Source organism: Eschrichtius robustus, chromosome 4 (genome assembly GCF_028021215.1).
Source record: "Eschrichtius robustus isolate mEscRob2 chromosome 4, mEscRob2.pri, whole genome shotgun sequence".
In the NCBI taxonomy this organism is placed as follows: Eukaryota; Metazoa; Chordata; class Mammalia; order Artiodactyla; family Eschrichtiidae; genus Eschrichtius; species Eschrichtius robustus.
In genome coordinates, this window is record NC_090827.1 from 130,421,169 (window position 1) to 130,432,294 (window position 11,126).

At 36.9% G+C, this 11,126-nt stretch overlaps 1 protein-coding gene across 1 annotated transcript in view; it reads left to right on the forward strand.

Moving 5' to 3' along the window:
• The window catches only part of SYNPO2 (synaptopodin 2), a 167,532-nt gene extending 161,065 nt beyond the window's left edge, over positions 1 to 6,467 (forward strand). The window contains exon 5 of the mRNA XM_068543363.1: positions 5,898 to 6,467. Coding sequence (XP_068399464.1) covers positions 5,898 to 6,440 — 543 coding nt within the window. The 3' untranslated portion in view covers positions 6,441 to 6,467. The remainder of the gene's footprint in view (positions 1 to 5,897) is intronic.
• Positions 6,468 to 11,126: the final 4,659 nt, after the last annotated feature.

The following is an 11,126-nucleotide window of genomic DNA, read 5'->3' on the forward strand; positions in this document are numbered from 1 at the left end:
GTTTATGGTATGAAACAGTTTGAACTTCAAAACATATATCACATTAAACTTCTTTGGCTTCTAGGGCTATTTGCATTGCTTTAGAATTCACTTCTTTGTCCTGGGTAAACCTCAGATGACCTTTCCTTTTTTTAAATGTCAAGTGTTTCCTGGAAGCTAAACTGGTTACTGGACAGTTTAACAAGGAAGCTCACTAAGCTGCTTCATTAACAAGCTATGTGGATAAGTCAACATCTAATTGACATAAAAGATAGTTCATGTTAAGCAGAGAAAGGCCCCCCCCCCGCTCCTCTGAGCTTTTCAGCTGACCTGAATGCAGGGTGCCCGGTGTCTCACCTTCAGAGAGAGGGAGTGCATCTCATGTGATATATTCCCTACTCACTGGCGCCTACTTGTGCTTGTGACAAATGGCAAGATACCAGTATCAATTAATCCAAACTTAAGATTTCAATGACCCTTTCCAAAATTTCTAACATCTCATTCCATTTAGTTTGCTTGGATTCAAATCTTTTTTTGAAAAGATATTTTTTCAAAACAATTGCATTGCAAGTACAGTGTCATATGTATTTGATTAAGAACCCTGATATGAGACTGCCTGAGTTCAACTTCCCCCACTCCAGCACTTTTTAGCTTTCTACCCTTGCGGAAGTTACTTACCCTCTTTAAGTGTCACTGTCCTCATCTGGAAAATAGGGATCTTAAAAGTGCCTACTTCATGGGGTTGTTATGAGGAATATATGAAATATTCCATGCAAAGCAATTAGCACCCGCCACTGGGCACACAGTAAGTGATCTACTAGTGTTGGCTATTGCTGAAGGCAGAAGCAGAAAAATGCTTCCTTCGTGTTTATCCTTTTGATGGGAATACATAACACTAGGTGATTCGTGACTTCAGTGTGAATATTTGCAGCCTTTACTGCATGCATTTTATTGGACTAGCTAAAGACTGACACGTACTCTCATGGATTCAACACTTAAATGGCACACTGGTCTAAATACACAGAGACTGTTGTTCGACGTGCAATATTAACTATGCCAACTGCCAGATGACATGGCCCCTCAGTCAGTTTGAATGATATCTTCATGGGTTTGCTTTTGGAGATTGTGTTTCCATAAGTACATCTACTTAAGGAGATCAAGACATTATATCTGCATTAGTTTTATCTAACAAACTGGGGGGAAAAGGATGCAGAAAACTTGAGGTAATGAACACCATAGATGTTATTTCCCCTTAGTTGGAAAAGTGAAGAAGAGCATCAGGTGGTGAAGGTGTTCCGAGAGAGTGGAAGCAGCTGGGAATATGTGAAGGAATGGCTGGAGAGGAGTATCAGTAGATGTATTTTATGTTATCAGGATCAATGGGGTAAAGTTATGGGAGGCAAAGTTTGGTTCAATATAAGGAAGACGTTCTCAACGATTAGCACTTAAGGACTGCCTGAGATGCCTTGGAAACGAGTGAGGCCTCTTCTCTAGGGCAAGGCCTGGGCGCGGTATAAGGTTTCAACTTTTAAGACTATTTGAAGTTATTAGATAAATTTCTTGAAATTAATTAGTAGAAAAAAACACATTTCATTCTATTTTTAACCTATATTTCATTTTAAAAAGAAAAATAAGAGAAAGAACTATATGCTCTACTGAAAAATGATAATGTTATATAACAGAATATTAAAGTGGAAGTTTCCCCCAAGGCCCTCAAATATAAGAGATGCTGCACACTGAAGTGAGATTCCAGGTTAAAACACAGACTTTACAAAGAAAATAGTAGACATGAGTGTCTCTGGTGTGTTCACAGAATAGCAAACCACAATTCTTGAACTCCTTAGGTCCAGGTTATTAAAGGGGGTCAGAGTCTGGTAAGGAGAGAGCATTTTGTGAGGAGGAATTCTGGAATGCTGCAGGTCAAGGTGTGTGTTTGGAGTAGGTGGAGTTGGGGGGCCCTACTCTCTCACCTCCAGCCTTGTGAGAAAAGAGTTTCAAAGTTCCCCTTCTTAGGGAACTTGATCCAAGATGTCAGCATGCGGATGGATGGGAGGTCAGAGTGGGTGGGCTGCAGTCAGTCTGACTCCCTCCCAGGATATCTACAGGGTGAGAGATGGTCTGAAAAATTGTTTTGGCAAAGAACCAGGAAATCTGCTGCTGCACTCCCAAAGGCAAATGATGTGAGCATTCCCCATGGACCAGAGCAGGCCAGGAGTAAGGAAGAACTGGATGGGATTGTATTGGGGCCTCTCCAAGGGTGCAAACAGACCCTAGTAGCTACAATGGTAGGTAGACAGCTTTCTAGGGGGTGCAGATTGAGTTACACGTTAACCCCTAGAATTGAGATGAATTGGCATGAACCGAGGACTACAGACGAGATATCTGATAGGAATAAGAATCTTCAAATAGCCCTTGAAAGTTTTCTTCTCTGGGCCTCCCTGGCTCTGAGAGTGAAAAGCCAGAATATGATGTTACCAAATCAAGTAAAAATTTCTTTCTGCTCTTTTTTTCTCTATCCTTTTACTCTAACCCCAGGGGGGCTGGAAGTCAGGGTTAGCAAGCTAGGAGAGGAAGAGGAAGAAAGCATGAAGAAGCCAACCACAGTGCCTTCCCTGAAGGAAGGTGATCCTCCTGAAATGGGCCCCAGTTGGGGAAGGAGAGGAGATTTAACTCTAAGAGGAGACTGGAGTTTGTTATTCCAGTGGCTGGAATATTCTATGTTGAATTAAAGTGGTTTGGGTAACTTAAGGTAATGATAGGACTAGTCCTAAAAGGAAGCAGAATGTCACGGGACCTGCTAAGCTTTCATCAAGTAGCAGTGAAAAAATTTCTTTCATTAAAAAAACTTAAAGGGTAGTAGGAGACAAAAAGAAATAAGCATTTTGATGACACATCATACATAATAATACACAAAAAATAACGAAGTTAACAAACTGGTTACAGTTAAGTGCTCTCATATCAAAACTAAATTCTTTTGATAATAATACAACCCAAGATAGAAACTCCAACCCAGAATCTAACCCATGTGTGGCTAGGATTCTACCATCAGATATCCAAACTCCAAAACAGAAGAAACACTTCTGTTATTTTCAGGTCCCTTTGGTCATTTCTGGCTCAGGATAGATCACATGGCTTCATTTAGCCAGCCAAGCAGAGAACAGCATGAGCCTTGGGACAGAGATTGACAGAAGGAAATAGCACCGAAGAACAAGATGTGAAAATTGCTTTGGGGTAATATGTTAGAATTAGGGGTTTGGGTGCAGGCAGAGACTAGAGGCCTGCAATATTTTTGGCATGAACAGAAACAAAAATGTACCTAAAGAACTATTTATTTATACCACAGTTGCATCTCTAACCTAAGACAATTTGTAATTTTATTCTATTGTTAGCATTTAAAGGAGCATGAAGTCACATTTGGCAGCCTGAGGAGTATATAGAAGAGCAATTGTCATTTTGTTCATTGAGGTCATTGCACTCTTCCTTTACGACCTGCACTGCTGCTATGTTTGGCATATGTCTATTCTACATGAGACTTTTCTTAAAAGCTTCAATGCTATTTTAAATTTCTCTTCAGAAAACTATGACTTACTCTTTCAACATTATACTTCAAAGTTTTACCCTTTCTCCCCACATTCAACTGATTAATGTTTTTTGCCTTAGCTGAAAAACAATCCCTGATGTCTTTGTTTTTAGAGTATCATTCAACAGTGTTTTGAACTTTTACATTTCTGTTAAGATTCCATTCTTCTGAAGATTTCCCAACTAAGTGGGTAGAACAAAGACCAGAAAATAAAGTTATCTCTTTCATCCAGTGTTTTTCATGCCCTATCACTCAGGTGTATGCCTTCACATTGTACTTAATACTTCCAAATATACTGATAATTATTTATTTTTCCAGTTATTAGCCAGTGATGTTAGTTACCTGTATGTATATTCAGGAGCCTCTCCTATATTTCTGTGGAGACCTGAGTCTTTTTGTTGCCATCCTTTAAGTCTCTATTGTTTTAAAGACCAGACTAAAGCAGGTGCTATATCTGATGGAAAACAGATATCATTGGAATGTGAAAAGCGTCCCAGGGACTCTATAGACCAATGTTGTTCTCTTTCTTCCAGAGATAAGGACAAAAGGGAGACATAGACACATACTGTGGGAGAGAAGAGCTAATTCCTCTTTATCATGCTGAATGTTAATACTTCTCACAGTGTACAAAACTGGCTATTGGTCCTGTCAAGATAGGTAAAGAGTCTGTTCTCTAAATTGATCTCTGATTGACTAACTCACAATTGTAGAGCTAAAAACTGTACTGGATTGTATGGAGGAGAGGGACTTTATCTGAAGCATCTTTGTATCTTTAGCTCATGGGAAAGTGCCTAGAAACATTAGGTATTCAACAAAATTTTTGTTAAATGAATAAATGAATGAAAACAATGCACTAACAATGTGGAATAGAAACCAAGTCCTTAAATAGTGACTTACTGGATTTAGATTAAGAGAAGGAGATTAATGAAAACAAGTTTTTGCTAAAAGTCAACCATTATTACTAAAGTTTTTTTTTTTCTTTTGGCTGCATCCCTTGAGGGATCTTAGTTCCCCCACCAGGGATCGAACCCGGGCCCCATGCAGTTAAAGTGCTGAGTTCTAACCAATGGACTGCCAGGAAATTTCCCCATTATTACTAAAGTTTTAATGACTGAAAAGAGAGAATCAAGATTCATTATATTGACTCCCTTATTCTTTATATGCAAACCAAGATTGAACCACCTACCTTCTTTGTGTGCCTAATGGAATAACAACAACAGAAATACCTAAACATTTTATTCTGAGACATTTTGTCCAAATCCAGGTGTTGCTATTCATTTTAAATTTAAGAACTTGATAAAGAAAGAAAAGCTGTTGAAACCATTTATAGAATCTGAACACATTTTTAAGCATGGCAATGCTTTTTGTTCAAGAAACACAATGTTATGATACTTCCAAGTTGACTCATTTCTCTTAAGTGTGCCTTTGATACTTTTTGCCAGGAGTCTGTCTAAGGGTCTCATGCAAATGGGAATGTGTGAGAATATAATGTATATAACCAGACTTCAAGGTCCCTGGAAATACAGAATGGGTAAAAAGAGAGAATAAAAGAGCTTTCAGTGAGTTATATTTCTGCATATTAGACAAACTGAACATTTTGCATACACAAGGGAATATTTCAGGGACACACACCCTCAAGGAAATAAGGAATGTAATACACATAAAAGGAACCAAAGCACAAATGAAACACGTGGCTGAAATGTTTCCTTCAAGATATGGGCAATACACCACACTCAGGAAATAAAGATCGATGTGATTTTCACGAATGTATAAAAAGAATTTGGCTGGAAAAAGGCGATTTACTCCATCAGACCAGTAATATTGAATACATCTAAGTAGTTTTTCTTTGTTTTTGCTATATTCAGTGGATCAATATAACATATTAAAAGTCACTTGGGAAAAGTACAAAGCCCAGTAGCTCATGGTCTGTTTCCAGAGTTATCAGTATGTTAAGTTTATTTGGTATCAGGAAAACAGGATTAGAATGAGGGTGGGCTGTGAATGTAGATATGAATATGAAGAGTGCAGACAGAAGTAAGGGTGGCTCCCAGTGATGATGGAGCACCTGCCATGGTGGTTATGCCTAAGAAAGATGGTAGCAATTGGAGCTATGGGTTCAGAAAAGGAGAGCAAGGAGGAGGTCCTAAATGAGGGCCAAGTCCCAGACCAGTGCTAATAATACACCGGGTAGAGGCAGCCTATCTTGGCTTTAGGACTAAGCATTGTGGGGATTTGATTTTTATAGTGCTTGGTAATGGTGTGGAGAATACATTGGAATAATAGTCAATCAGCATAAACCAACATGAATGAGATATATTAACATTTTCATTATTTCTAGCAGAGTGGACGCTCTCTTTCTCTTCCTGGAAGACCAGTCCCACCCACCATCTCTACAACATCTCTTTGGGTATACCAGCCTGTTTATAGCTACTCTAGCAAACCAACTGATGGGCTAGAGGAAGCAAACAAGAGACTAACTCCTTGGGAAGCAGCGGCCAAGTCTTCTTTTGGTTTAGTGGATGATGCCTTCAGACCCAGAAACATTCAGGAATCCATTGTGGCAAATGTGGTCTCAGCAGCTCGGAGGAAGGTGCTTCCAGGGCCGTCTGAGGATTGGAATGAAAGACTGTCCTATGTCCCTCAAACCCAGAAGGCCAATATGGGCTCATTTGGAAGGCAAGAGTATAATATTGCATTCCTACCCAATAATAGTATGCCCACCAACTCCCAACATGGTTCACAGGTGCCATATGCATATTATAGGCAGCCTTCCAGAAATGATTCTGAAATAATGTCCATGGAGACCAGGTCTGATTACTGTGTTTCAGTAACCAGTTGCAACTATAACCCACACCCAAGGGGATGGAGACGCCAAACATGAAAGTTAGAAGAACTGATCATGTGCCACTTATAATTTTTTTTTTAATGTTTCTTTGCAGTGGTTTTGACTTTTCCAACAGATTTAGATTCACTTTTGATCTTGGCTTGTTCTCATAGGTCATTTATCTGAGTTTGTATGTGTGTGTGTGTGTGTGTGTGTGTGTGTATGTATATGCACATGTGAGTGTGAATCACTTCCTTCTCTGCAGATGCATAGAGAATTTCTCTGAAGAAAAATTCATTTTCTGTGCTGATGGCACTTACATGTAATTCATAATCTTAATTCCATTTATTTCATTAATATGGAGTAGTCTAGGCAACTAAACTCTCTCAATTAAAATGAAATTAAGTATTTTCTTGTATGTGCCTTAGTCTAGCATGGAATTAATGAAATATGGTATGCTAATTGTCATTAGCAGTAACAGCAAGAATATAACATTGGAGAATTTTTCAATGGGGATATGCCAATGAGTAATAATTACGTAAAAAGGATTTCCTTGGTGTTATTTTAAGCATTTCTCTGAAATATATTTTAAAATCTGATAAAATTCATATTTGTTTTTTGGAATTGAAATATAGATGTTCTCAGAAAGAAATAAATATTTGAGAGTAAGACAATTATACATTTCAGATGGATTTTTGAGGTACATGGCGTAATATGTGGGTAATAGAAAGATTTAGGTACAGGATTTATTTTTAATCTACTTAAAGCCAGTAGCCTGAGACAGGAATAGATTCTGGGTTCAGGTGTTCTCATTTGTCAAATGAGAATATCAGATTATTTAATCTCTTATATCCTTAACAGCTCTGATATTCTGAGTTTCTCTCATTTGTAGAATGATCCTTGATGCATTATTCATTTTTATGGCTCATCATATAAATATCAGATTAAGTTTAGGAGTGGATGAGGTCACTGGTGACACACTACATGTATCATTAAAGGTCCAAGAGGAATTGTTGGGCAGCAGGTTTTATGCTATGTGTTACGTGGAGTGAGGGTTGATGTGAAGAAAAAAGCTATTAGTGGATTTAAGGAAGTGGTAGAGGATGTGTCTGTTATTATGCAAATGTAGGTCATGACCATTTATTTAGTTATGGAAAGCATGCCACAGAAGCCTATGCAACAAGTGGTGCTTCTTTAGAAAGACATCATTAGGATGTTCAAAGGAAGTTAAACAGTTGCTTGGACAATTCCATGACCCATGCCTTGTTAGCATGACCATGAGACAATCAGTCAAACACCTGCTCCTCACTGCCATGCCCACAAAGTATTAAATACAAGGAAATTCAAAGTATTTTACATCATAAACAAGTATTGAGAACATTTTAAAATGAAAACATCTTGAGTGTTCAAAACTTTCTTAGGTTTCTAAATACGATTATTTTGTTTTGTTTTACTTTTTTTTTTTTTTTTGAATTATGTAAATATTTTATTACTCATCTAAACATTGCTGTTCCATCAACAGAACACCTAAATATTTTTTTTTTAAACATCTTTATTGAAGTATAATTGCCTTACAATGGTGTGTTAGCTTCTGCTTTATAACAAAGTGAATCAGTTATACATATACAATATGTTCCCATTTCTCTTCCCTCTTGCATCTCCCTCCCTCCCACCCTCCCCATCCCACCCCTCTAGGTGGTCACAAAGCACCGAACTGATCTCCCTGTGCTATGCGGCTGCTTCCCACTAGTTATCTATTTTACATTTGGTAGTGTATATATGTCCATGACACTCTCTTACCCTGTCACATCTCACCCCACCCCCTCCCCATATCCTCAAGTCCATTCTCTAGTAGGTCTGTGTCTTTATTCCCGTCTTGCCACTAGTGTTTTACTTTTTTTGACTCTTGAATTTATCACTATGATGGTCTCTTTCACAGAATAAAATTTTAAAAAATTGCCAGGATACAAGTAATCCCTTATGTTGGAAACAAAGAAATAAAAAGTTGAAGAAATCACAGTAAATTCTATTGGCAATGGAATCACCCAGATACTAATTTGTTCAGTTATTAAGAAAAGAAGAATACTTTCTAAAGTTATATTGTTAAATTATCTTAAATTGATACAGCATTAATTCTCTCAAATTATAAGATATAATTATTGATTCCTAAAGAGTTCCTATGGAATCTTAAAAAAATAATGTCTGGTATACTGATTAATCTGTCAGGAATTCTCAGGAATCTCCACATAAAAATTCTTATAGTGGTCCAGTTATTCTAGATGTCAATGTTTTACGATATGCAGAATTTAGCAGAAAAGATTTTGTGTGACAGGATCATATCCTATTTTGTTGCTTTCTTTTATGATGCTAGAAGTTATTTCCTTTACTCCTTAGATTTTAGATACTTCAATTCCAGAAGTTGATATACATTATATTATTCACTAAAACTTTCACTAGACTCAAAATAGAGAGAAGCAGACACTTTAAACTTAAATATTATTGTAAAACAGCCATCTCCCTCTTTGCATGCACTAGATCAAAATAATCATTGTATTAAGCTATTTGAATTTATTCTAGACATCAAGAAAAAGACAGTACATGGCAGGAAAGTTATGCATTTGTCATTCACAAGGAAATGAATGTCTCATATTTTTTATTAGAAGTCAATGTTTCAAGAAGTCATACTTTGCAGATATAATTCTGAAAAGCAGAAGTGCCATTGTCAAATCATCACAAAATGTATGGGTATTTATCTCCAGTTTACTCAAAAAGGAGTAAAGTTAGATTGCTTACACTCAAGCTAGTGTTTGAGCTAAGGTTGCCATGTTGATATCGGATTCCTTTTGAGAATACCTAGATAACTACTGTTCTCACAAAAATAAAATCAGTTTGTCTTATATTCCAAATAATAGCCTTTTTAGAGAAGAGCTGTTGCTTTGTAAACATATACCACATGTGTTGTAAGACATTTTTCTACTAGTAGCAGTCACACAGGTAGAAAGAGTTCTGTTCTACCATGGATTATAAAGCATTCTCTAAAAGTACACTAATTTGGCACTTCCTTTCCATCTTGAGTTTAAATATATCATTGCATGTGTGTGAAGTGTCTGTTATTAAGATGATTTAAATACTGTCCTGTATCTTAAGTTTTATAACTGCACAATTCTAGTCCATTTATCTATGAATATGTCTCATGTTTTGGCCCCATCACCCACATTGGAAAGGGCTACACAGTTAGGGCTCAAGCATATACATATATACATTAATCAATTGAAACTTTGGATAAAAAATATATCAAATAGGCTCAGTTATTATAATTAGAGAGGAACCGTAGAAATGTTTGTTTTTAAGAGAAAGTAGATTTTCACATTTGATTTCTTTTTAAAGTAGAAGTATCTACACTGTCCACACCTTTTCTACTAAAATAGACTATGTTCTCCTGCTTATTAGCTTAACATTTCCACCTTTGTTTATCCCAATAGACTGTATTTGAAAGATGCATACTGAAAATCAAAATTGTATTAGTAATAAAAATTAACTTGAAAATCAACTTAAACAGCCTTTTCATTTTTCCTTATAAAAAATTGTTTTGAAATAGTCTTCACTCCAAAGATTTAACCTTACCTACTACATATTTTTAAATTTTAGTTTCTACTGTATCAGCTTCCAGACACATCAAAAGAATTTCATGCTGGTTGGCAACATTTTAGCTGTAACATTTAAAAACTTAAAAAAAAAAAATTGGGCTTCCCTGGTGGCGCAGTGGTTGGGAGTCTGCCTGCTAATGCAGGGGACGTGGGTTCGAGCCCTGGTCTGGGAGGATCCGACGTGCCGCGGAGCAACTGGGCCCGTGTGCCACAACTACTGAGCCTGCGCGTCTGGAGCCTATGCTCCGCAACAAGAGAGGCCGCGATAATGAGAGGCCCGCGCACCGCGATGAAGAGTGGCCCCCGCTTGCTGCAACTAGAGAAAGCCCTCGCACAGAAACGAAGACCCAACACAGCCAAAAATAAAAATAAAATAAACAAATGAAAAGTTAAGTACATTGGAAATTGGAAGTAATGTTAAAAAAAAAAAAAAAATTTACCTCAAAATATGATCAATTTCACATGTAAGTTAAGAGGTTTTGGATCCATATTTTAATATTAGAATATTATTCTTTATTAATTTAACATTATTCTCTATTAATTCTTTCTTTCATAATATTGAAAATCCGTCCCAAGCACAAGCATAGCCAGTGGTAATATGACTTGATAATGTGTTGGCTGGATTTCTAAAACCACCCTGCACTCAGAGAATCTACCATGTTTGTCATTCTAGGGCTTCTGATCCCTCACCTCGATTAAACTGAAGGTTTCATTATAATAAAGCATATTTAAGTAAAGCTTTTAAAAAATGACTTTGGATCTTCCTACATACTATTAAAACCATCAGCTGGAATGTGAGCTCCCTGGTCAGTGATATTATGTAGCACAGCTTTTTGATACTTCTTTTTTTAAAAAAATTATGAAAAAAATGGCTGTTTGTGGCATTCTGATAAAACATATTTTTTTAAAGGGCCAGCACTTGAAACATTCTTTAAAAATGAGGACCATTTTAAAGATTTAAATAACTTAAGAGACAGTAGCACTATACTGTCTGTCAACTTAAAGAAAAACATACAACATAGAGTTGTGAGTTTAAGTTTTATTCAGGGTCTTACTGAGGACTACAGCCAGGAAGACAGTCTCTCAGTAGCTCTGA